The 27,886-nt window shown below is 46.3% G+C and overlaps 1 protein-coding gene across 2 annotated transcripts in view; it reads left to right on the top strand.

Annotated features, from left to right (window-relative positions):
* Window positions 1–26,770, top strand: part of scml4 (Scm polycomb group protein like 4) — a 101,245-nt gene extending 74,475 nt beyond the window's left edge. For both annotated transcript variants that reach the window (XM_067984985.1, XM_067984986.1), the window contains exons 5-8: window positions 6,730–6,918; window positions 20,437–20,703; window positions 24,539–24,702; window positions 26,124–26,770. In XM_067984985.1, the coding sequence (XP_067841086.1) occupies window positions 6,730–6,918; window positions 20,437–20,703; window positions 24,539–24,702; window positions 26,124–26,249 (746 nt within the window). In that variant the 3' untranslated portion in view covers window positions 26,250–26,770. The remainder of the gene's footprint in view (window positions 1–6,729; window positions 6,919–20,436; window positions 20,704–24,538; window positions 24,703–26,123) is intronic.
* The last annotated feature ends 1,116 nt before the right edge of the window (window positions 26,771–27,886 follow it).

The raw sequence follows: 27,886 nt of genomic DNA, 5'->3' as shown, positions 1-27,886 counted from the left end.
GTCTGCAGAACTACGGGTGAGTGAGGTGGCACTCAGTGCCACTGCCACCTTCCTCCACGTGGCACGTGAGACATTTTTCTGCAGTTTCCTCCCATAGGCATGGGGTAGTCCATAAGCCAGTCTCATTGAAATTGTGTGCTCTTTTCAGCCTTCTTCCACCTCCCCTGCATCCTCCTTTCGGTGCCTCTGCCAGATCCTCCAATTGAAGACATGCTTTAAAAACAGCACAAGATCATACATCAGCCATTCATTATATCTGCCCGGCAGCCAATTCACTGCGCCAAACACACATCTAATTACTTGCTGCTGCAATCTTCACCCAATATTGGCTTTTTAAAAGTCGCACCCACAATTTTCAATTCCTGCCACCACCCCCCTTCCCAAGTGCAGACAGGAGCTTTGCTGCTGAACCGTATATGGATATTTAAATGAGCTGACTCTGCAATTAATTGCGAGTTCAGAGCTGGACAGCATCGGTGGGTGCACGCCCTGGCTCACGGCACAAGGCTGGCGCAGATATCCCCATGGAATTTCGGGGCCTTGGTTTATAAACACAGAGCCTTCCTCTTCTTGCAAGTGCACTGTCCAAAATTGGGCCTCGTTGTGGGACTTACTCACTGTTTATCTTATGGTGTTCTGTGTGATTTTTCCACAGACGTATGGCCCATAAATAAAACCAGTAGTTAAAATTAAAATAACCACGAAAAAATATTATCAAAACCAATAGTAAAGACAATGCATATAATTTTAGCAAAGTTATAACCATATTCATGTCAAAAACTAGGCTACATTTTACTGGAGATCTCCCCTTTTTGAACTCGCATTTTTCTCTAAACTGCCTCATGATTTTCTCATTTTGCTTAATTTCAGGTATTTTGGCAGCTTTGACCTAGTATTTTTTTAAAAACAGACTCAATCTCCTTCATTAACTTTCATTAATGCTGCAGACTAAGCTTTTCTCCTTATACTAATGTGCCAGTAAAAATAAAGGCCCAGGTGGCAGTTATTAGCCAGAGTGCTTGATTAGTAATGAAATTGCATCCCATTATTTGATAAAAGGGTCTGGATTTGATAAATATGACAAGTAACATCTTCCACCTGGTTATTGAAGGGAAGCAAAGACTGTCAATTATTGAAAATGCCAGAACCTCAAGATTTGGTTCAGAAGTGAAGTGTCAGCTGATTAACACAATGAAATTCTAAGTCATGCTTCTTTAATTTACCGAATAGGCTACACAATGAATGTTTAAATATTTAATTCTAACCTGCAATATCCAACTGACAAACAAGGTATTACACAAAATAGTGACTGAAAGATTTTTCCTTGTAAAACCAAATAAAATGCTTGTGGTTGTTGAAATAGCTTTTCCACACAGCAAATTCCCTTCCCCCTCTGACTGCTGATCCAGTCAAGAACTGTAATGTTTTATGTGTGTTCGTGTAGTCAGGAGTGAAATCAGGAGGCACCTTTTCATACAAAGGGTAGTGGAAATCTGGAACCTCCCCCGCCCCACCCCGAAAAAAGGCTGTGAATGGTGGGTCGATTGAAATTTTAGGTAAGGGTATCAAGGAATATGGAGCAAAGGCAGGTAAATGGAGTTGAGGTGCAGATAGTATAGAATAGCAGAACAAGCTCAAGGGTTGATTGATCTTCTGTCTATTGACCAGACAATTTGTGCCTCCACATGAGAACCTTAGATAAAAAGAAAAAACTGCAAATGCTGCAAATCTAACATTAGAAACAAATCATTGCAAGTACACAGTAGGTGTGTCAGCATCACAAACAGAAAAGCTGGTTTAATGATATTTGATAACGAACTATGATTTTTAAAAATCAACTAGGTACAAAATTGTTTAGAAGACTATATTTTGTACTGTCTTTACATGAAAGTTAAGAAAACGAGCACACCAGCTCTGAAATGCTGCTGTGCATTGCAGCTGTAAAAACAACAGTGAAGTCCCGAAGAATGACCAGCAAGTCTTTATTTTGGTTATGTTCTCATTCTCTGGCCCCTCCCCAGAATATAATTTTTTATTATTGTACTTTGATTACTATGGGATTGCTGTTGGAAATAAGGGTTAACTTGTGAAGGTTGTGATTCTGCATGTTTCTTTTTGTTCCAATGTTCTCCCTTTCGCCCGTGAAGGCGGTGACTTTTGCTGGAATACAGATCCATGGGTGCTGGCAGACCCTGATACCTTGCCAAAAATGGCCATTCTTCATGCATGAGCCAACATAATTCAACCATGGGGGAGGGGAAGTCACTGCAGTTAAGCCCAATCCTGCTCTTACCTAACGTCCATACATGAACACTTGACCCAATCAAAATTGGTAACCTTGACTTATTGGGCCCGATATTACCATGGTGGCGGGTTCGTGGCGGAGGGGCGATTGGGCACGTGGGTAACGCGCCCGGTGAGATCAGTCTGCCCCGCGCGCAATCGCAGGCTGATTGGATCCACTTACCTGGTCTTCCGGGTTCCCCGCTGCTGATCTGCGCATCGGGCGGACTGCGCATGTGCAGCAAGGTCTGTCAGCTGGAGGAGCTCTATTTAAAGGGGCAGTCCTCCACTGACTGATGCTGCAAGAAATAGGAAAAATTACAGCATGGAGCAGCCCAGGGGGAAGGCTGCTCCCAGGTTTAATGATGCCTCACTCCAGCTCTTATTGGATGGGGTGAGGAGGAGGGGGAGGACACAGATCTTCCCCCCGGCGGGCGGGAGGAAGTGGCCTGCCTCTGCCACCAAGAAGGCCTGGCTCGAGGTGGCAGAGGAGGTCACCTGCACCACCAACATATCGCGCACCTGCATACAGTGCAGGAGGCGCTGCAATGACCTAAGTAGGTCAGCCAAAGTGAGTACACTTACTCATTCCCCTACACTCCGTCTGCCACATCACCGCCACCACCCCACATCTCCTTCTGCACTGCCAACACTACTCTGTCACATCACCCCTCACACCCACTCAAACCTCATCCTCATCATACCTGCACTTACTCACCTCGCCATTACTCAACCCAATCCTCATACAATCTCATGGCTCTATCTCATACTCACCCTCTCATGCATCTTTTTCACAGTCAGCCTCACTCAACCTGCCACTACCTGTGCTGCAGCCACAGGGCATGCATCACATATGTGCAGTAGGCAGCGTAAGGCAAACGTGTTGTGAGCATGAAGGGGATGCACAAGGGTGTTTGAGGGTTTGTCATGGTTTTTACTTATATTTAATTTCTGAGCAACTCACATTACATATTGTATTGGCACCACTACTGTCACGTCTTTGCGAATCTTGTCTAGTTTGTGCAATAATGCCCTTTCCTGAGGATCACAATGAAGACCCACACCTGATGCCACCCATTGTGTCACTGCAGAGTGGGTGTAGGTGTATTTGCAGGGCTCTTTTGCGCAGACGACTGAGAGACGTCGGCGATGTCCCCGGTGGCACCCTGGAAGGATGCGGAGGAGAAGTTGTTGAGGGCAGTGGTGACTTTGACAGCGACAGGTAAGAAGATGGTGCTTGGGCCAGCCGGGAGCAGCTCGGCATGAAGGAGGCTGCAGATGTCCACGATTACACGTTGAGTGACTCTGAGCCTCCGTGTGCACTGCTGCTCAGAGAGGTCCAGGAAGCTGAGCCTCGGTTGTGGACCCTGTAGCGAGGGTAGTGCCCTCTGCGATGCATCTCTCTCTGCGGTTGCCCTCCCTCCTACTGTGCAGGTGGATGTGTCACAGCACTGTGTTGTGGAGCTCCACGTGTCAGAGGTAGACTGCGTGGCCGGCGAGGCTGGTGATGCTGTTCGCCCTCCGAGGAGGTCATGACTGCAGCTACGGCGGCCCCCATCTGGAAGATGTACATCTGAGGGGGTCCGCAAGGTAGGTACATGTGTCTGGACACCGGGGTAAGTGTGCAAGTTGGTGAATTTTGTTGTTAGGAGGAGGGTGGTGGAGGTCAAACTTTGTCCAAAGTGACAGAGTGGCCTCCTGCAATGAGTGAGGGTCTCCCCCCCACAACCTGTCAAATGGACCTTTGCAGCTGCCACAGGCTGATGGCTGCAACACGTCCATTTGAACTGGGAGTGTTTCCCCCAGTGCGGGAAACAGTCCCAGTTGTTTGTAAAATTCCAACCCTCCTAAAATATCACGATAATCAGGTCTGTAAACGACCTGAAATACCAAAATAAATACCTTTAAGTGGCACCCCGCCGGCTTTAATTGCCGGTGGGAGTCCCACATGCGGGGGCTGCGTGCACATGTCAGCGCATCAGTGGGGAACCCGGAAGTGGGCGGGTTGGAGCCGGGCTCCCGCCCCGCCCCGCCCCAGGAATCCCCGATTTTCGTAGCCCCCCTGCCAGGAACGCACCCGATCGCCGGTGCTGAAATAGAGCCCATTATTTCCCTCCTTAGCCTGAGGGACACTGAAACCATTGTAGTGCTCTCCCTGATGCCTCAGCTGAGATTAGGTAACTCAGGACAAGCACTACACCAGTGGAGAACTCTACCCTCATTTTGATTGGAATTGATTGATCAAAATAAATAGCAATGGGAGAGTTTGACAGCAAAATGTGAAAGGGAAACTAACCCTATGTGAGTGTACCTGGAGGTCTGTACAGGAAGCAGCAACATAGGGGACATGTCTCATAGAAGTGGTTACGTCATGGAACTCGAAGGGAATTGGCAGATAGTGGTATCCTGGGAAATGGAATGGACATTGGAATACTTGCAGAAAATAATAGGTAGTCTGGTCAAACATGCAACTATAGTTCAGTCAAATGTACCAGTGTGGTATTTACATTGTTGTAATTACCAAAATGATTAAATTCTAAACTGGAAAAGAGAAATAGTAGTGTTGGGATCGGGAAGAATTTGTGTTCCATAATGCTTTCAGCTTCGCCACATGTCGCTACACTGTGTAGTTGATTCCCCTAAGGTAGATGTGGTCTTTCAGAAGTTAAAGTTTTTTTATCTTTCATTTCTATAGCATGCAAATTCTATTCTTTCAATTGTGTACTGATGGCAGGTTTGTTGTTTGCAGGCTACAAGCTCACTGTCGACATTATAAATGCTAATCTGTGAAGTGTGCAATTGACCACTAGGAATCTGGCCAGTATAAGTATCAACTTGTTTTTGTACTACAGCATACTTGGTTTACACTGCAGTGTACACTCCCAATGGTTAAGAAATTGTGAAATCAGTTACATTTTTTGATAACAGGAGTGCACTGTATTTGTAAGAAGCAGCAAGTTAGGTATGGCTGAGAGACAATGATAGGTTGAGGAAGGGAAGACTGATGAAGAAAGCAATGCAGCAAATACTGAAGAACATAGAGGAAGATCGAAGACTAGGGTTAAACTAAAGATAAGACTCAGACATAAGGGTGCATGGTACAGCAACAAACATAGTTGGGAGAATGAAAACAGCGATGAAGAATTGAACTTCAAAAGTCATGGTGGGATCTCATTAGACACTTGAAAAAACAGAATACAGCAAGTAGAAATTTCAATCGATCTGTGACACTGAAAGGCCACAATGCACATCGTATCTGATTAATTTGATGCAATTAATTGAGTGCATGGAACATAAGGTAAACTAAGCTAGTATAAGACACTGTGTGAGAGCCCCTAAGCCACCCTTACTGCATTTTCAGTTCAGTTCAGGGGCCATGTCTTTACTACGGACCCAATAGTCCGTACTTTATAACCAGTGGGTATCATTAGGAAGGTGATTGATCTGCCAAATCTCACGCTTTGATTATCCTCTTATATTTTTTACTGATTTTTTTTCCAACTCTAAGTGGGATTGGTTCTGCAGACTTGGCCAGTGTGTGAATAGTATGTTCATTTAAAAAAAAATCAGTCAGTATGATCTTACAAATAGATTCAAATCCAATTCTTTGGGGAATTGGTGGCGCAGTGGGTTAGACACTGGCCTTTCATCTTTGCGACTTGGGTTGGAATCCAGTCCAGACTGATGGTTTGAAAATCTCTATTGGCTCTGATGGTCCTACGTTAATTGAGTTCAGGAAATATCAATACAGTTTTAGTGGGTGCAGCACAAAACTGTCCCAAATTCAGCACTAAGTGGGACTTAATTTACAATCTTACTCAGAGATGGCCACAAGATGACTAGTGTGGTGTTGTTGAAGTACTCTGTGAGTTTAGGGTTGGGGCGTGGTGGAGAAAATTTACTCTCTATGCTACGGCACAAAATAGATACAAAACTGAATAGAACTAATTGGTGCAGTGGGTTAGATACTGTCCTTTCATCTCTTGGACCTGGGTTTTAATCCAGATTAACGGATGGAAGTACCTTCTTTCTCTCTGCTGATTATAAGAGACTTAAATGAAACGAGTTCGGGCAGCCTCAATCTGGTTCTACTTAATTGGCAATCTCATGCAGAAAGACAACAGGGTGACTGGTATGGAATATAGAGAATTGTCACACTGATATACTGAAGTTAGGGGTGAGGGACATTTTGGGGGCAGAATAGAAGGAGTTTTGCTCTGAATCTAACCTATGCAATATCTGACCTACAAGTGCTTAATGCTGATACTGGGTGCCAAAAGGGAAAGTGTTCCATTTTCAGCACTGACATCCCTCAGCTTGACGAATACAAAAATTCATCAAATAAAACAGAACTTTTTAAAAAATAAACTGATCAGGTGGAGCCATAAGCGGAGAAGTTTGTAATCTTTGCGAGTGCTTTTTGTGTTGTGCTTTCTATTTCACTAGCTACGTTTGATGGCGAACAGCACACTCTCAGTCTGCCAGCAGTCAACAGTATTGTCTTCATCCTGCGCTTCCTGGAGAACCTCTGCCACAGCCTGCACTGTGATAACCTGTTCAGCAGCCAGCCCTTCACCATATACAATGCAACTTCTCAGACCCCCTTGGAATATGAAAACGAGAGGATGCAAGCAGGTACATCACTCTAAACGTGCCTTTTGTGGGTACTGACTAATCTAGCCATTATCATTCCTAATCATTTTGTTAGCTACTGATGAATTTCCCTATGTTGTTTCAAAAAGACATGGTTAAAGAAAATCCCTGCCAAATTAATATCCCGATGAAGGGCTAATGGAGGAATGTCTTGGAGTGCACTGTACTCTGTGATCTGTGATCATCCTCATTAGTAATCCATTGCTCTGTCCATTGAGTTCTTCCAGGTATCATGGTGCTCAGTTTCGGACACATTGCATGGCTGCTATTGGGCTTTGAATATCTTTGGAGTTCTTAAAACACAGATAATGACAATGATGTTCAGGGGTTTAATTCATTAAAATAAACATCTGATAAAGTGTTTAAAAACAAATAGTGGCTTCCTGCTGTGGAACTGGGTCACATAAACCAGAACAGTCCCAGTTTGATCCATAGTCTGTGGTGTGTTAGCGGAGGAGGCAGTAGAGCTGACAGAATTGGATACAGCGCACTCAGTGTAGCAAAGAGTAGCTTTGGGAGCGGAGGGGGGGGTTCCTACTTCAAGTATTTATCCAACTCTGTTTCCAAAGTTACTATTGAATCTGCTTCCACCATCCTTTCAGACAGTGCATTCCAGATCATTGCCAATTACCTTAAATCTGTGTTCTTTGGTTATCGACCCTCCTGTCAGTGGAAACAATTTCTCCCTATTTACTCTATCAAAACCCCTCATAATTTTGACCACCTCTATTAAATCTCCCCATAACCTTCTCTGCTCCAAAGACAACAATCCCAGCTTCTCTAGTATCTCCACATAACTGAAGTCTCTCAACCCTGTTACTGGATTCCTGGCCAGCAAAAGTGGGGCCCACCTGGGTCGCTGTTAGTATATGTAAGTGATTTGGGCTTGGGAATTGAAGGGACAATATTGAGGTTTGCTGATAGCATCCAATTGGGAGATATGGCAAATTGTAACAAAGAATTTGAAAGGAGGACATAGACCAGCGGGATGGGCTAATAAGTGGCGGGTGCAGTTCAATGTAGAAAAGTGTGAAGTAATAAATTTTGAAAGTTAGAATCGGGGAAGGAAGTGCACCTTAAGTGAAAAGATTTCAAATGGAGTAAAGAAGCAGATACACAGGCCATTAATGGTGACAGAGCAAGTACACAAGGCCATAAGAAAGGAAACAACAACAACAACTTTCATTTATAAAACACCTTTAAATATAGAAAAAATGTCCTATGTCGTTTCACAGTGGACACTGAGCCAAAGGAGGTTTGAGGTTTGCTGATGGCACCCAATTGCGAGATGTGGGCTGGATGGCCTGTTTCTATACTGTAATAGTCTATGGTTCTATTCACTTTGCACATAGCAGAGCAGAGATTGAGTCTTGTACTGTACGCTGATCAAAAGATAATCTTTCATCTGTAGAAAAGCAACTTTAATAATAAAAAGAAGATATAACCTATGATCATTTCAAAAATCTCAAATTGCTTCACATAACTAATTACTTTGAAACCCAGTGGCTGCCATTATGCATTTTAAGACTTGTTTGTGGCAGTGCTCTCACCACTGGCTGAGCCAGCTGTGCTGACTAGCGAGACACCAGTCGCTGGTTCCTGCTGAACCTTTGTAACAGGTCTCCAGTGATCCTCATCAACATCTGGTGCTCGTTAACACTAGCCCAATCTGTCAGTGCCCTTGAGGTGGCAGAGTCTCAGCAAACACTGTCAACTTCCCCGACAGTTTTTAAACACAGGCAGGTTATCACAACTCTGTGTATTTGTTATGCTTCTTCTGTGGCTTTGTGCAGAACAGGTATTGCGAGCCTTACGAATAGATCTTTTATTTTCCCTGTATTTTGTGTAGTTAAAGGCATGTGTTTGTTTTCTATTTAATCGTTTTTAACAAACCCAGTATTTTAGGACACTGTTAATTTTAAAATTGGCACGGGGAGGGAGTGAAACAACATTCTTCTTGTACAATGCAGATATCTAATGCAGGCAAAATAATTTGTATTTGTAACCTTTAACCACTTGTCATTTTTATTTCCCTCGGCATGGTAAATCCCTGATATATATATGAGTGCTTATTGGTCATTACAGCTGCTGACTGATGGCATTTGGTAATGTTTAATGCATTTGACTTACACGTTTTCTGATTTTCTGCCTCTTTCAGTTTGTATATTATTTACTTTTAATTTTTTTTGAGCATGAGATTGCTCTTTTTTTTGTGAATGTGTGGACATGGTGCTTCTCATACCATGGAATAGCCAGGTCAAAAGTAGCACAGTTAGAAGCTGAGGGAATAAAGCACGCACACACTCACACACACACATCTTAGTTCTTTTCAGTTTATAGTGATGAGACTGGGAACCCACATGAGTTTATGGCTCAAGATTCTCACATTGGCCCAGGTCTCTCACCTTGTTAGAGGAATTTCTCACACAGAAATTTTTATTATATCATTTTCTTGTAAATCTTGTAATTTTTATGTCTTTATTATGTTACAAACCTTATTTGCAGTAGTAAGTGATCAGCTAATCTGCTAATGTGGAACTCAGTGCCTTAAGGCCACTAAGTCCAATATTTTGTTATGTAAACACAGGCTCAGATCAGTCAGAGTTTAATTGTTGTTGATCAAGGAGCTTTGCAGAATGGAATGTGCTAATCTCAGACACCAACATTTCAAGATTGTTTGCATCTGTGAAGAAGTGTGACATCTGGAGTGTGATAGCTGTAAGTTACTGGGAGACCTCTTGTGGCATTCCTCATGGTAAATTGGACCATGTGCTGTATTAGAAGGATAGGAATGCCATATCATGCAATGCACGATAGAATCATAGAAATTTACGGCACAGAAGGAGGCCATTCGACCCATCGTTTCTGTACCAGCCGAAAAAGAGTTATCCAGCCTAATCCCACTTTCCAGCTCTTGGTCTGTAGCCCTGTAGGTTGCAGCACTTCAAGTGCACATCCAGGTACTTTTTAAATGCGATAAGTGTTTCTGCCTCTACCACCCTTTCAGGCAGTGAGTTCCAGACCCCTATGGGTGAAAAAAATTCTCCTAAACTCCCCTCTAATCTTTCTACCAAATACTTTAAATCTATGCCTCCTAGTTATTGACCTCTCTGCCAAGGGAAACAGGTCATTCCTATCCACACTATCTAGGCCCCTCATAATTTTATACACCTCAGTTAAATCTCCCCTCAACCTCCTCCTCCAAAGAAAACAACCCCAGCCTATCCAATCTTTCCTCATAGCTAAAATTCTCCAGTCCTGGCTAAATCCTCGTAAATCTCCTCTGTACCCTCTCTAGTGCAATCACATCTTTCCTGTAATGTGGTGACCAGAAATGTACGCAATACACTAGCTGTGGCCTAACCAATGTTTTATACAGTTCCAGCATAGCCATTATATTCTATGCCTCAGCTAATAAAGGAAAGTATCCTGTATGCCTTCTTAACCACCTTATCTGCCTGTCCTGCTACCTTCAGGGACCTGTGGACATGCACTCCATGGTCCCTCTGTTCCTCTACACCTCTCAATATCCTCTCATTTATTGTGTACTCCCTTGCCTTGTTTGCCCTCCCCAAATGCATTACCTCCCACTTCTCCAGATTGAGTTCCATTTGCCACTTTTCTGCCCACCTGACCAGTCCATTGATATCTTCCTGCAGTCTACAGCTTTCTTCCTCTTTAACCATCACACAGCCAATTTTTGTATCATCTGCAAACTTCTTAATCATGCCCCCTACATTTAAGTGTAAATCATTGATATAGACCATGAAAAGTAAGGGACCTAGTACTGAGCCCTGCAGAACCCCTTTGGAAACAGCCTTCCAGTCACAAAAACACCCATCGACCATTACCCTTTGCTTCCTGCCACTGAGCCAAGTTCAGAACCAACTTGCCACTTTCCCTTGAATCACATGGGCTTTTACTTTTCAGACCAGTCTGCCATATGGCACCTTGTCAAAAGCCTTGCTAAAATCCATGTTGCCTCCTCAAAAATTTCAATCAAGTTAGTCAGACACGACCTTCCCTTAACAAATCCATTCTAAATGACGATTTATACTGTCCATCAGAATTTTTTCCAATAATTTGCCCACGACAGAGGTTAGACTGACTGGCCTGTAATTACTCGGTCTATCCCTTTCTCCCTTTTTAATCAACGGTACAACATTAGCAGTCCTCCAATCCTTCGGCACCACACCTGTATCCAGTGAGGATTGGAAAATGATGGTCAAAGCCTCCGCTATTTCCTCCCTTGCTTCTCTTAACAGCCTGGGATACATTTCATCCGGGCCTGGCAATTTATCTATTTTCAAGGATGCTAATCCCCTTAATACTTCCTCTCTCAATATGTTTATCCCATCCAATATTTCACACTCCTCCTCCTTAACTACAATCTCTGCATCTTCCCCCTCTTTTGTGAAGACAAACGCAAAGTATTCATTAAGAACCATACCCACATCTTCCGTCTCCACACATAGGTTACCTTTTTGGTCTCTAATAGGCCCTACACTTTCCTTATTTATAAAACATCTTTGGGTTTTCCTTGATTTTTACTTGCCAGTATTTTTTCATGCCCTCTCTTTGATTTCCTAATTTCCTTTTTAATTTCACCCCTGCATTTTCTATACTCCTCTAGGCTTTCTGCAGTATTGAGCTCTCGGTCTCTGACATAAGCCTTCCTTTTTTGCCTTATCTTACCCTGTATGTTCCTTGATATCCAGAGGGCTGTAGATTTGGGAGTCCCACCCTTTTTCTTTGTGGGAACATATTTGCTCTGAACCCTCACTATCTCCTCCTTGAATGCCTTCTACTGCTCTGACACTAATTTACCTTCAAGTAACTGTTTCCAGTCCATTTTTGCTAAATCACTTCTCAGCTTTGCAAAATTGGCCTTTCCCCAATTGAGAACTTTTACTCCTGTTCTATCTTTGTCCTTTTCCATAACTATGCTAAATCTAACTGAATTATGATCACTACCACCAAAATGCTCTCCTACTGATACTCCTTCCACCTGCCCCACTTCATTCCCTAAAACAGAGTGCATTTTAAGAATTCTGCGCCCTCTATACCTTTTACACTAATTTTTCCCAGTTAATATTAGCTCAGTTGAAATCCCCGACTATTACTGCCCTATTGTTTTTGCACTTCTCAGAAATTTGCTTACACATTTGCTCTTCTATCTCCCTCTGACTGTTTGGGGGTCTATCGAACACTCCCAGCAGTGTGATTGCCCTTCTTTTGTTCTTAGCTAAACCCATATGGCCTCATTTGATGATCCATCTAACATAGCATCCATCCCCCTGCCAAGCTAGTTTAAACCCTCCCCCACAGCACTAACAAACCTCCCCGTGATGATATTGGTCCCGGCCCTGTTGAGGTGCAACCCACCCGGCTTGTACAGGTCCCACCTTCCTCAGAACTGGTCCCAATGCCCCAGGATTCTAAAGCCCACCCTCCTGCACCATCTCTCCAGCCGCGCATTCATCTTCCCTATCCTCCTATTTCTGTACTCACTAGCTCGTCGGACTGGGAGCAATCTGGAGATTTCTACCTTTTGAGGTCCTGTTTATTAATCTCTTTCCCAACTCCTTAAAATCTGCCTGCAGGAACTCATCCCTCTTTCTACCTATGTCATTGGTACCGATATGGACCATGACCTCTGGCTGTTCATCCTCCCCTCCCAGAATGTTCTGCAGCCGCTCAGTGACATCCTTGACCCTGGCAGCAGGGAGGCAACATACCATCCTGGACTCATGCCTGCAGCCGCAGAATCACCTGTCTGTTTCCCTAACTATAGAATCCCCTATCACGATTGCTCTCCTGACCTTCCTCCTCCACCCCCCCCCCCCCCACCCCATACAGCTGAGCCACCCATGGCAGTACTGAATACTGGTTAGAAAGTGAGATGCATTCAGGGGACTCCTGCACTAGCTGCCTGGTCCTCCTTGTCTGTCTGGCGGTCACCCAGTCCCTCTCTGCCTGCACTCTCTTAAGCTGTGGGGTGACCATCTCCTGAAATGTGCTATCCATGTAGCTCTCAACCTCGCAGATGCGCTGCAGTGACACCAGCTGCGGCTCAAGCTCCGAAACCCGAAACCCGGAGCTCGAGCTCCTCCAGCTGACGACACTTCCTGCACCTGTGGCCATCCAGGACACGGGAGGCATCCTGGACTTCCCACATGGCACAGGATGTGCATTCAACGAGATCGAGGTGCCCTGTCATGCCTCTATTTAGTTAATTAATTAGTTAAAGTTTTTAATGAATCGTTTATTTTTAGTTTTATTAACTAATTAGTTTATCTAGTTTAAGTTATTAATTTAATAAAGTAATAGCTGTGGTTTTCCAGCTCTTAGTTTAAACACTGCCCTAATTTAGAGAGAGAAATACCTGTAATACTCACCAACCAAACATCTACCTGGTGTCCTGTGATGTGCTTGAATTTTTTTGTTGTTGTTTTTGAATTCACAGAATAATCCGCTCGGTCCCGCGCTCTGTCCCGGGCCGCGCTCTGTCCCGGGCCCGCGCTCTGTCCCGGGCCCGCGCTCTGTCCCGGGCCCGCGCTCTGTCCCGGGCCCGCGCTCTGTCCCGGGCCCGCGCTCTGTCCCGGGCCCGCGCTCTGTCCCGGGCCCCCGCTCGTGCCCGCGCTCTGTCCCGGGCCCCCGCTCGTGCCCGCGCTCTGTCCCGGGCCCCCGCTCGTGCCCGCGCTCTGTCCCGGGCCCCCGCTCGTGCCCGCGCTCTGTCCCGGGCCCCCGCTCGTGCCCGCGCTCTGTCCCGGGCCCGTGCTCGGGCCCGCGCTCTGTTTGCTGCTGCTAAGATGTTCCTTTAAGACCACAAAGCCTTACTGTTGCTGATTAGAGTTTCAGGTCAATCAGAGTTCAGTTATTATTTGGTTGGGGTCCAGGGCAGGAGCACTCAGCATTAAATGACTGCCTTTTATTTCTCTAAGATTGTTTTGCACCTATACTACTGCTTCAGTAGGGTTCTCAACCTTCCCGGAATGACTGGGATTTTCCCGGAGTCGGGGATATCTCCCCCGACCGTTGCCTCCTGCATCCCAGGAGGTCAACAATTTAAATTTCCCGCAGCAGTGTGACTCCCCCGCCCCCCCCCCCTCCACCCCCCACTCCGTGACCTCGTCGGCTGCTGCTGTTGGAGAAGCCTCCGGCTTGGTGACCTCACCCGACCACCATCACAGAGAGCCACGACTGGATGGAGATGGGGGGAGGGGGTGTCGGCAGTCGGGGGTCTCTGAAATTGGGAGGGCCGGCAACCCCAGCCCCCTTCTGAAATTGGGGAGCTCGAGTGTGGGGGAGGAATGGGGAATCGGGGGGAGCGGAGACTGGGGGATCGGGGGAGAGGGAGACTGGGGAATAGGGGATCAGGGGGAGAGGGAGCGGGAGACTGGGGAATGGGGGATCGGGGGAGAGGGAGAGGGAGACTGGGGAATAGGGGATCAGGGGTAGAGGGAGACTCTGGAATGGGGGCTCGGGGGGAGAGATGGAGATGGGAATGGGGATTGGGGCGAGGGGCTCAAGTTGCGGGGGGAGGAAATGGTTTGATGGTGTGTGTGTGTGGGGACCAGCATTTCCCACAGATCCAGGTGCAGCAAAGTGGTGAGTGGGGGCTGCACTGAGAGAGGAGCAGCCAGTAAAGGGGTGAGAGAAACCTGGGGACCTTATTGTGGGTAAATAGTGAAAGATTATTTCCACTGGTGTGCGAATGGGGAACGAGAGAATGGAAACAAAGGATTCTCACTGGAAGGAACAAGAGGGAAGGGAGGAGGAATGTTCTTGAACTGAGGGTTATTAGACCGTGGGACACTTCACTACATGTGGCTATTGAGGTAGAGACTAAAACTTCTTTTCAAAGGGAATAGGATAAATATTTGAAAAGGAGGAATATTAAAAGATCTTTAGGGGGGCGGGGAATGGGGTTACGGGAGAGACCGCCAGCACTGGGGGCTGAATGGCCTCTTCCTGTGCTGTAATTTCTATAATTCTATGAAAACGTTCCTTTATCGAGTCCTAGCTGAGGGAGTGGTTTAGAAATGTTGGTGCTGAGCTGAGTTCAGGACGATGAGCCCTGTGAGAAGAGCTCCAAACATCGAGCCCGCTGCACTTTGCGCGATCACTTGGTTTGGTTCGGGTCGAACTGTATCGGCCGGTTTTGGTGGGTGAAGTCCAAGTACAGACCAGCTCTGACAGAAGCTCCCGGTTCACAATTGTCACCTTCCCATGGAACTGGAGTCGAAACTAGAGTTCAAGGAGACAGGGAGAGAGATCGGGCCTGTTAAAAGTGGCATCGAATGGGGAGCCTGACCGCACCTTGTGCAGTGCAGGGGATTCTGGCTATGGTTTCAGGGTGAATATCAGCGGTAACTACTAGTTACAGGTAGGATATCAGGGTTTTACACCTATTCGTCTATACGTAACTGGTAAAAAGTATCAGTGAGTTATTGTATTACATAGAAACGTAGAAACATAGAAAATAGGAGTAGGAGTAGGCCTTTTGGCCCTTTCGAGCCTGCTCCGCCATTCAACATGATCATGGCTGATCCTCTATCTCAATACCATATTCCCACTCTCTCCTCGTACCCCTTGATGCCTTCTGTGTCTAGAAATCTTTCTAGCTCCTTAAATATATTCAGTGACTTGGCCTCCACAGCCTTCTGTGGTAGAGAATTCCACAGGTTCACCACCCTCTGAGTGAAGAAATTTCTCCTCATCTCAATCCTAAATGTCCTACCCCGTATCTTGAGACTGTGACCCCTCGTTCTGGACCCCCCAGCCAGGGGAAACATCCTCCCTGCATCCAGTCTGTCTAGCCCTGTCAGAATTTTATATGTTTCAATGAGATCCCCTCTCATTCTTCTAAACTCGATTGAATACAGGCCTAGTCGACCCAATCTCTCCTCATACGACAGTCCTGCCATCCCAGGGATCAGTCTGGTGAACCTTCACTGCACTCCCTCTATGGCAAGTACATCCTTTCCTAGGTAAGGAGACTAAAACTGCACACAATACTCCAGGTGTGGTCTCACCAAGGCCCTGTAAAACTGCAGTAAGACGTCCTTGTGCCTGTACTCAAATCCTCTTGCAATGAAGGCCAACATACCATTTGCCTTCCTAACTGCTTGCTGCACCTGCACGTTTGCTTTCAGTGACTGGTGTACAAGAACACCCAGGTCCCTTTGTACATCAACATTTCCCAATCTATCACCGTTTAAATAATACACTGCCTTTCTGTTTTTCCTTCTGAAGTGGATAACTTCACATTTATCCACATTATACTGCATCTGCCTTGTATTTGCCCACTCACTCAACTTGTTTAAATCGCCTTGAAGCCTCCTTGCATCCTCCTCACAAATTACGATCCCACCTAGTTTTGTGTCGTCAGCAAACTTGGAAATATTTCATTTGGTTCCCTCATCCAAATCATTGATATATATTGTGAATAGCTGGGGCCCAAGCACCGATCCCTGCGGTACCCCACTAGTCACGACCTGCCACCCCGAAAAAGACCCATTTATTCCTACTCTCTGTTTCCTGTCTGTTAACCAATTTTCAATCCATGCCAGTATATTACCTCCAATCTCATGTGCTTTAATTTTTACGTGGGACTTTATCAAAGGCCTTCTGAAAATCCAAATAAACCACATCTACTGGTTCTCCCTTATCTATTCTACCAGTTACATCCTCAAAAAACTCCAGTAGGTTTGTCAAACATGATTTCCCTTTCATAAATTCATGTTGACTTTGCCCAATCCCATTGATATTTTCTAAGTGTCCTGTTATCACATCCTTTATAATAGACTCTAGCATTTTCCCTACTACTGATGTTGGGCTAACCAGTCTGTAGTTCCCTGTTACAGTTGGTTATGCGGTGAATCTGAGTGTCACCACTTTACTATTAGTTATCAGTGCAATGTCAGTGAGTTACCATTAGTTACAGGTGGAATCAAAGTTCCTCTCGCTTCTGGTTTCCCCGCTGCAAATCGATCCCCCGCCGTCGGTCTCCCGGCCCATCCCCCGCCGTCGGTCTCCCCGCCCATGGTTATCCCTCTTCACCTGCTCACGAGTTGCCTCCTGGTTCTTGGAATTTGTCGTACACGGCTGCTTGCACGAAATCACAAGCAAAATTACTGAACTCCGGGAGACCGGGCCTTTACACTGAACTCCGGGAGACCGGGCCTTTACACTGAACTCCGGGAGACCGGGCCTTTACACTGAACTCCGGGAGACCGGGCCTTTACACTGAACTCCGGGAGACTGGGCCTTTACACTGAACTCCGGGAGACCGGGCCTTTACACTGAACTCCGGGAGACCGGGCCTTTACACTGAACTCCAGGAGACCGGGCCTTTACACTGAACTCCGGGGGACCGGGCCTTTACACTGAACTCCGGGGGACCGGGCCTTTACACTGAACTCCGGGGGACCGGGCCTTTACACTGAACTCCGGGGGACCGGGCCTTTACACTGAACTCCGGGAGACCGGGCCTTTACACTGAACTCCGGGAGACCGGGCCTTTACACTGAACTCCGGGAGACCGGGCCTTTACACTGAACTCCGGGGGACCGGGCCTTTACACTGAACTCCGGGGGACCGGGCCTTTACACTGAACTCCGGGAGACCGGGCCTTTACACTGAACTCCGGGGGACCGGGCCTTTACACTGAACTCTGGGAGACCGGGCCTTTACACTGAACTCCGGGGGACCGGGCCTTTACACTGAACTCTGGGAGACCGGGCCTTTACACTGAACTCCAGGAGACCGGGCCTTTACACTGAACTCCGGGGGACCGGGCCTTTACACTGAACTCTGGGAGACCGGGCCTTTACACTGAACTCCGGGGGACCGGCCTTTACACTGAACTCCGGGAGACCGGGCCTTTACACTGAACTCCGGGAGACCGGGCCTTTACACTGAACTCCGGGAGACCGGGCCTTTACACTGAACTCCAGGAGACCGGGCCTTTACACTGAACTCTGGGAGACCGGGCCTTTACACTGAACTCCAGGAGACCGGGCCTTTACACTGAACTCCGGGAGACCGGGCCTTTACACTGAACTCCAGGAGACCGGGCCTTTACACTGAACTCTGGGAGACCGGGCCTTTACACTGAACTCCGGGAGACCGGGCCTTTACACTGAACTCCGGGGGACCGGGCCTTTACACTGAACTCTGGGAGACCGGGCCTTTACACTGAACTCCGGGGGACCGGGCCTTTACACTGAACTCCGGGAGACCGGGCCTTTACACTGAACTCCGGGGGACCGGGCCTTTACACTGAACTCCGGGAGACTGGGCCTTTACACTGAACTCCGGGAGACCGGGCCTTTACACTGAACTCCAGGAGACCGGGCCTTTACACTGAACTCTGGGAGACCGGGCCTTTACACTGAACTCCGGGAGACCGGGCCTTTACACTGAACTCCGGGAGACCGGGCCTTTACACTGAACTCTGGGAGACCGGGCCTTTACACTGAACTCCGGGGGACCGGGCCTTTACACTGAACTCCGGGGGACCGGGCCTTTACACTGAACTCTGGGAGACCGGGCCTTTACACTGAACTCCAGGAGACCGGGCCTTTACACTGAACTCCGGGAGACCGGGCCTTTACACTGAACTCCGGGAGACCGGGCCTTTACACTGAACTCCGGGAGACCGGGCCTTTACACTGAACTCCGGGAGACCAGGGGCATGATTTTAGCCCCCAAGATCGGGTGGGTTGGGGGTCGGGGGACAGAGAAAATCAATGTTTTTGGGACCGGGCAGAAACCCTGCCTCCAACCCGCCCATTTTTGGGTTTAACCCAGGCAAATCTGTATGCATGCTAGCAGCAGTCACTGGGACGTCCCGCCCGCACTTAAATCCAGCAGGCTGATACTTAAAGGGGCAATGTACATCATTGAAGTACTTAAGGTACTTTATATTTTGTGTAGTGGATACTTAAAATGAATTTAACCTTACCTGTTCGGGTTTCCCATCGCTTCCGATTCATGTCAGGTGAAAGCAGGTGGGAAAGGCCAAATCCATGAGGTAAGTGCCTTTATTGCACTGTTTGTGGGCCCGGAGGAGCAGCAGTGTTTCATCCAGGCCCAACAAGCTCACCTGATGTGATCGGACCCCTGCAATCAGCCGGGCACCTCCACATCTCCGACCCCCGGTGTCCAATCCCCGATGTCCGACCTCCGATGTCCCCTCTCCGATGTCCAACTCGCGGTGTGATGTCCACCAACTCTTCAATCTCCAACTCTCGATGTCCAACTCCCCGATCTCCAACTCACAATGTCCAACTCCCCGATCTCCAACTCCCCCATGCCTGAGCCTTTGATGACCCCCCCCCATGACCGCCAAACCCCCCAATGTCCCCCCACCTCCCCCGCCCACCGATTTTCCCCAAGCCCCATGAGCTCGCTCTCTCTTTCACTTTCACTCTCTTTCACTTTCACTTTGAACTCTCTGATTTGCAGTTCCTTTCACTGCCGATTTGCAGCCAGCCTGTCAATCCGGCTGCCAGTCGCGTGGGAAACCCGGAAACCACATTAAGGTCGTCCAATTAAGTTGCGATCAATGTGGAGAGAGGTAAGAAGTTTTTCCCCGTGTTTCCCACGCGCCCGCTGAGATCCCGCCACCATGATAAAGTCATGCCCCAGACCTTACTACACAACTACAGGACTTTTATAAGGAAAATGCAATAACATTTGTAGAAGTCATGTGGTCCGATGTCATGTGGTCAGAATGTCATGTGATCAAATTTCCAGGAATGCCTTGAACCAGAGTTGGCAACCCTAAGCTTCAGGCCAATAAGAATTTACTTGTCTGGTGAGGGAACAGTGGAGATTGGCTTTAGGTTAGAAGTATCCAGCACTAAATGCTTGATTTGTTCTCCATCTGTAACAAAGTATGATGTCCAGAGTGTGATGGATATAACTTTCTATTTTATTAGATTAAATGGATGGATGTACTGTATAATTCGTTGGTCACGCTGCAGTTAGAATAATGTATCCTGTTTTGAGCACCTTACTTTAGGAAGGATGTCAAAGCTGTGGCGAGAATGCAGATGGTGATACCAGGGACTACATGCTTTAGTTATGAGGCGAGGCTGGAGAAGCCGAGGCCCTTTTCATTAGAAGGAACCAGTTTGAGCGGAGATCTGGTAGAGGTGTTTGCAATTATGAGAGGTTTTGATAAGGCAAATTGAGAAAAACTATTTCTCCAAGGCAGTGATTTAGTAACGAGAGGACATACATTTAAGATCACCATCAAAAAAACAAATGGGTAAATTACAAGACGTTTTTTTACACAGTGGGTTAATAGGACATGCAGTACCTTACCAAAAACAGCGATGGAAGCAGAATCCATAATAAAAGGGAAATGAATAAGTATTTGAAAAACAAAATGAAAAATGTGTGCAGTGTCACGGGATATCGACTAATATTAAAACTGTTCATTTCCTTCTAAGTATGGCGTCCTTTCTATAATGATTTCCACTGCAGAAACTGTGATACCAGAGGATGACCTGATTGGAGCTGTAGAAAGCAGATATGGTGTGGATTCGATGGATTCTCCTCTCCACTCGATGAACCCCCCTAGTCCATCAAGGCGTAACTCTGGAGAGTACAGGAGCACAGGGATCACCTCCTACAACTATCGCTCGTCCTACCAATCTTCCAGCGGGCCCCCTTCTGCAGGCCTGCGGCGGCTTCCATCTAGCCCTGGTGGAGGGGGAAGCTTTTACGAAGGGAAAGGAAGCAGTAATACAGGTAAATTTCACGCTAGTCACTCACTCTTGTTAGATATATATTTTACTTTTGTTGTTACAAGTGTGAAATCTGTGTTTTAAGCGGGAGGTTGTGGGTAACACTAATTACAATTAGTACTGGCTCAGGCATAATGGGTTTCTTTCTGTGATTCATTGAAATAGCAAATCCATGGGGATGTTTTCATGTGCAAGTTTTCACTCTTTTCTCTTGTAATCTTTACCCTCTTCTTTCTTTGACTGCCTACCCTGACACCATGTGGCCGGGAGGGAACATAGGAACAGGAGTAGGCCATTCAGCTCCTCAATCAGAACATGGTTGATCTGCATCTTAATTCCATCAACCCACCTTGGTTCCATAACCCTTAATACCCTTGCCTAAGGAAGGGAGGAGGCTCGTCTGGAGCATAAACGCCAGCATAGACCAGTTGGGCCGAAGGGTACTGTAATCTCGATGTAACTAACAAAAATCTATCAATCTCAGAGCAATTCAGATGTACCACCTGCTCCAAGGCTGTCGTCAGCACACCCTGTAACTGGACACTAGAAGGTGTCTTGAGCTGCCCAGTTGTACATCTTCCCCCTAATCCTTCCTACCATTCCTGGAACATACTGCAGATCCTTCTTGATGCAGCACAATTCGGATCAGAAAAGGCATGGAGTGGGGCTTGAACCTGTGCTGCTTGCTCTGGCCCAGCTTTATCATCATCTTGAAATCTTCAGTTAGATGACTTAAAAATCACATCTTTTACAAAGAAACTTCCTTAACCTTTCCTCATAACTTTCATTCTGATACTTAAAACCATCTTTAATGCTGTCTCTGCACCACTCAAGGGTATAATGCCCTTTGTATGATTGGATGAGTGCACTGCAAACAGTATACCAGATGGGTCTGACCAATGCCTTATCCAGGGACTTTATAAATACCAAGAAGCCCCAGGGCACAGAGTGGGATTTAAGCCATGGCTCTGTGGTAGCACTCTCGCCTCTGAGTGAGAAGGTCATGGGTTCAAGCCCCACAGAGACTTGAACACATAAACTAGACTGACACTTCTGTGCCATTATGAGGAAGCGCTGCACTTTCGCAGATGCCAGCTTTCAGATGAGATGTTAAACCAAGGCCCCAGCTCTCCTCTCAAATGGATGTAAAATATCCCGTGGCACTATTTTGGAGAAGAACAAGGGAGTTGTCCCCCGTGTCCTGGCCAATATTTATCCCTCAACCAACATCACTAAAACAGATTATCTGGTCATCATCTCATTGCTGTTTGTGGGACCTTGCTGCGTGAAAATTGGCTGCCATGTTTCGTTACATTACAACAGTGACTACACTTCACAAGTGCTTAATTGGCTGTAAAGCGCATTGGACGTCTGAGGTCGTGAAAGGCGCTATATAAATGCAAGTCCTTTTTTTCTTTCTTTTATGGTCTGCAGTAGAAATGGCTTGATGGACCAAATGGTCTTTTCTTGTTTGATCCTTTCTTATGTTCTTACTTACCTCTGAAGTAGAGTTACTTGGTCCAACATTGTTAACAGCCCCATAAGCTTTGAACTTTGAAGCCTAGTGGTTCTCGAATCAGTGTTTGCAACTGCGATTTCCTGGGAATGTTTTTTTTAATCAATGAAGTGATGTGAGGGGAGTAATTACCTATATATTGAATTAATGCCCCATATAAAGCATTGAAGAGAGGTTCCAATTCCTATCTGCAAAATCTCTCCCAAGCCCTTCTTGTCTCCATCATTCACACCTGTCTTGTCTTGCTCCCAGGGAGGTAATTTTAACCCCAAAGAACAGGTGGGATGGAGGTGGGTGGAAGGTCAAAATAACAGTTTTTTGAAGTGGGACTGCAACCCAGCTCCAACGCAGCACGCCCACTTCTGGGTTTGGATGCACGTACATCTGAAACCCAGAAGTCCCGTTCCTACTTAATGCCGGCGGGCGGATTGTTAAAGGGGCAATGTACCTCGTTGAGGTACTTAATTTTTTGTGGATTCTACAGCTGAAACTAACTTAAGCTCACCTGCACGGGTTTCCCATGCCTTCTGATTCTCATCAGGTGAAAGCAGGCGGGAAGGGCTGGATCCATGAGGTGAGCCCCTTTATTGCACTGCTTGTGGGCCAAGAGGAACAGGAGTGCTTCATCCAGGCCCATCAGCCTCACCTGGCACGATCGGTTTAACCCCCCCTTGATGGTTGACCCCCACCTCACCTCTGACTCTTCATCTGATCATCTCTCTGCCCCCAATCTTCTCCAAGACCCCCTCCCCCCACCATGTTGTCCATGGCCCATGGTCTCTCCCACCCTCCCTCCTCTTTGATTCACAGCTCCTTCTTTTCCTCCTGTCAGGCAGCCACCCTGTCAATCTGGCCCGGGAAACCCAGAAGCAAAGATAATTACCTTCCATTGAGTTGCGATCGCAGATTGCAATGCACTCACTTGACTTCCGGGTTCCCCACCCGAACATCTACCCACTGGGTTCCCGGCTCCAAGTAAAAATCATGCCCCAGGTCTTGGCTAAACTCGCTGTCACACCCACCTCTCTTTTCTCAGCAACTGTCTCTGGCTCCAACTCATTCCACATGCATTCCAGCTTAAATCCTGTCCTGCTGAGCATGTCCAGCATGTTCTCTTCCTATTACAACACTGAGCTGGTTGCGAGCTGTCATGTGGCAGTGCCCCATCAACAATTGTCTTTCTCAATTAGTTTCCCCATACAGTCCCAGCCCTCCCAACACCAGTGCAGCTGAGATTAGGAACTGGCTGACCATGAGGGATAGAACTCATGTTCCCCCAGCCCCCTCTCCCCTCCCCCCTCCCCCCATCACCACCATCAGTAGGATGGTTCTCCAGCACATTGCCTCACTGCAACCTTGAATGTGTCTTTAAAAGTGAGTCAGAATTCCCAATTACTTTAAACAATGGCCCCCAAGCTTTTAAATAAGTACTGCTGCACACATATTGGAGCTCATGATAGAGATGGAAGAAAAGCAGTCTGGGCTGCATCAGTGGTTAAATAAAAAATAAGCAATGTATTTTTAGATCTGTGAACGTGTCCACATCGTAGGTCAACCTTGTTTGATTCTGATTGCTGCGGAGAGCAGGAAGTTAGTGTTTTCTTGAGGTTTTCATTGGTGCTGCCGAGAACAAGGCCTCAGTGTTTCAGTTTGCTTTCGGTTACCGAGGGGTGGGAGGAATGGTCAGCTTGTTATTGTGATGTTAGATTACAGAGGAAACCAGAATCTGCAATTCAGACAACATTGGTAGACTTGTCTTGCTTTTTACATCTTTATACCTTAGAATGTTTGCATGTAAGCAGAGAGAGGGAAAAAAAATCTATTTATCCACTAAATTGGAGTGGGGGGTGGTGGTGGGGGAGAGACAGACAAAAGAGACTGCGTGGGGGAGTCTGCAATTCAAGAAAATAATTTGAAGGACTGAGTTGCTCCTGAGCACAGATAAAGTAGAACTGAATAAGAAATATTTGCCAATTTGACCAATTTCCATCACAATCATACCTAGTTTATTGGGCATTGTTAGTTTGTTACAAACATAATGAGGGTTTGTTCATTGCAGAAGCTAACAGTGATAGCTAACACAGGCGAGTCTTCACATTGAAGAACATGGCTTTAATAGCAAATAGCATAAATATTCTAAACGCCATTAAAAAGGGACAAAGTTTAGAACTGGCCCAATATTCCTGTTAATCGTATATGTTGGAGATACGATGCTTTTATTTATTTTGTTTTAAATTTTGATAAAATAAAATAATTTGATTAAAGGTTAATGTTGAAATAATTTTGCTGTTTTTTTTAAAATTTCTTTTCCGCATCAAATTAGCATCTAGTCCTGCCTCAGGCCCTGAACGACACCTGCTTTCTCAGGACTCCCTACGGTCATCTAGCAGGCATCCATCTACCTGGACTGTGGAAGATGTAATGCGGTTTGTCAGGGAATCTGACCCTCAGGCTTTGGGTCCACATGCCGAGCTTTTCAGAAAACATGTAAGTGTTAGGCTGTGCAATGGCTATAAACAGAAAAGTTTGGCTTCGCTTCTATAACCATACATCAAGCCCAGATTGCCTTTCAGATCAGGCATTAGACAAGGCCAACTACTTTAGTTTGTTAGCTTCCAGACCTCCTTTACAGTAGTGGGTTTGAACATTTGAGTGTGTCAATCTACCACTGTGGCCACAGTTAACCATACTCTCGGCTGAAGCACTTGACTGTCTTGGAAAAGAAACTTCACTTCCTTCAAAGTAAGAAGTTTAATTTTTCACAAGCTAAGTACAGATGAGGAAGGCCATTTGGCCCATCTAAGCTCTCAGACTCCACTTGGCTTGCATGACATTTAGTGAGGCGGCAATAGCCTCTTAAAGACGTATGGAAACCTCATTTGTAGCTTACACAGCGATGTGAATGATTACTATCTGACTTGTACTGTTAGTACCAGTAGTTAGTCATGTCTGGGAGCAGTTAGCCTGATGTCATACAATAAGCCATATTTATGCTGCTGTTATATTTAGCTTGAAAGGAGAAGTCAGCACCTTGCATTGACTCTGCCAATACAAGCTCCAGAGGTGCCAACACCATTAAAACCTGACATGCTCCTCTCCTTGTTCTGAACACTACTGTGTGTGCTCATGCACATATGTGTGCAATGCAAGATGTAAGACTGTGCAACCTGTATTACTGGCCAGCCTGAGGCTTACCTACGAGCCTGTCATCAGATTTGATCCAAGGAATTGGACACCTGCCTTGTAGGTAAGCGGCAGCATTGGTGTACAATGGATTTTAGGGCACTGTGCCAGACCCTGGTATTAGACTGGAGCCAACTCAAGGCTATTCCTTTGCCAGGCTACCACCTTGTGCCTCCTGCCAGCAGACTGGATATTGGTACTGTGCCAGCAGATCTACACTCAATGTTTGGTGCTTGAGTTATGGTCACAGCAAACACAGGATGGGGCAATGAAAATATACAAAAAACAGGGGAGGAACAAAAGTTGCAAATTCTGGAAATCTGAATAAAAACAGAAATATGCAGCAGGTCTGTTACATTCTGTAAAATGAAACAGTAGGTTAATGTTTCAGCAAAAGGAAAATACTGCGGATTCTGGAAATCTGAAATAAAAACAGAAAATGCTGGAAAACACTCAGCAGGTCAGGCAGCATCTGTGGAGAGTTCTGATGAAAGGTCATCGACCTGAAACGTCAACAGGTTGGGCCCTTCCTCAGAACTCAGACTCTTAAGGACTGCACCTGAAACATTAACCTGTCATTTCTCCTCACACATGTTGAAGGACCTGCCTTGTCCTCCTAAACATTTCCTGTTTTTACTTCAGCAGTTTATTAGTCACATTTGGTAAAAAGTAAGCCACCTTTTCATTAGTTGACGTGCTTCTCTTCCCCCTCCCCATTTTTTCAGGAGATTGATGGCAATGCTTTGATCTTGCTGAAGAGTGACATGATAATGAAGTACATGGGACTGAAGCTGGGCCCAGCCCTGAAGCTCTGCTACCACATTGATAAACTGAAACAGAGCAAATACTAACCGGAGGGGTAAACTTTAGCAGTGCGAACGGCTGACAGTCAATTTTTTTTTTTGTTTTGTTTTTTTTTTCTTTCTGTGAAGGTGCACCAACACTCCGAAACACTTCCCCGTACTATGGTTGTTCAGTAATCTCCTGGTACTTGTGGCGAAGAGAAGCTCGAAGTAACTTGACGCCTTGCAGCAATACCACACACAAGGGCTGGTTTGTGGGTGATTTCATTCGTTGTTTCTTTCCGCACACACACAAAAAAACCTAACAAATGTCAGCAGTGCATGCGTTGTGATTTTTAAACCTGGGATTTGAGTGAAAACACCTGAGGTATGATTTGTGTATACCTTTTGTCTGACCCTGTCTCCTCGCTGTGGACTGAATGATCTGGAGGTGGCATTGATTAACTGGGTGTGTGGCATTATTGTACAGATGCCAGACTGAATGAAACAATGACCTCTATGTAACATGTACAGTACAAGCATAATCTAATTTTAGTTTTAAGGTGAATTGCTTTGCCTTTAAGAAGTTATGTTGAACTGTGTAAATAAGTGTATAATTCTCTTCTGCTACTGAAAGATTAACGTTTTACTTTACGAACTCCATGAAACTCTATATGTGATGTCTAATTTACAAAATGATTAAGTGTTGGAAGCTTCCAGAAAGCGCCAAAATAGAGTTTGTATATTATTTTTCAGAAGTGTATCTTTGACACTCTGACGTATGTTGTGTATATAGTACATCATGAGTGGACGTAGGTATAGTAGCCGTATATATCTGCTGAACTGAAGGGCTTGAGCTGTTCTGGGTTGAATCCTGAACAGCTAGGAACAAGCTCAAGCAAAGAGCATTGACTGTAGCTTCACCAAACACCATACTTGCATCTGTATACAGTGGAAAACAAAGTGACGGGCTTGGATTGAAACTGATGTAGATATTTTTTTGTGGATTTTTTTAATGTAAAATCCTCTCGAGCTCTCTTAACATTCAACAGAACAGGCCAGCTGAAACCCTGATACCAGTCAAGCTGATTGAAAAAATAAACAGTGACAGGTAAAAAAGAACACAAAACTGCACCAGGATACAAAAAAAAACAATGATTGTAACTGGGGCTGCGTGTAACCCGCCAGCGTACACTGGGGGCTGTGTGTAACCCGCCAGCGTACACTGGGGGCTGCGTGTAACCCGCCAGCGTACACTGGGGACTGGGTTTAACCCGCCAGCGTACACTGGGGACTGGGTTTAACCAGCCAGCGTACACTGGGGCCTGGGTTTAACCCGCCAGCGTACACTGGGGACTGGGTTTAACCAGCCAGCGTACACTGGGGCCTGGGTTTAACCCGCCAGCGTACACTGGGGACTGGGTTTAACCAGCCAGCGTACACTGGGGGCTGGGTTTAACCAGCCAGCGTACATTGGGGACTGGGTTTAACCCGCCAGCGTACACTGGGGACTGGGTTTAACCCGCCAGCGTACACTGGGGACTGGGTTTAACCCGCCAGCGTACACCGGGGACTGGGTTTAACCCGCCAGCGTACACCGGGGACTGGGTTTAACCCGCCAGCGTACACTGGGGACTGGGTTTAACCCGCCAGCGTACACTGGGGACTGGGTTTAACCCGCCAGCGTACACTGGGGACTGGGTTTA

This window comes from Heptranchias perlo, chromosome 5, assembly GCF_035084215.1.
Source record: "Heptranchias perlo isolate sHepPer1 chromosome 5, sHepPer1.hap1, whole genome shotgun sequence".
In the NCBI taxonomy this organism is placed as follows: domain Eukaryota; kingdom Metazoa; phylum Chordata; class Chondrichthyes; order Hexanchiformes; family Hexanchidae; genus Heptranchias; species Heptranchias perlo.
The sequence above is the reverse complement of the archived record's forward strand: the minus strand, read 5'-3'. Positions and strand labels throughout refer to the sequence as shown.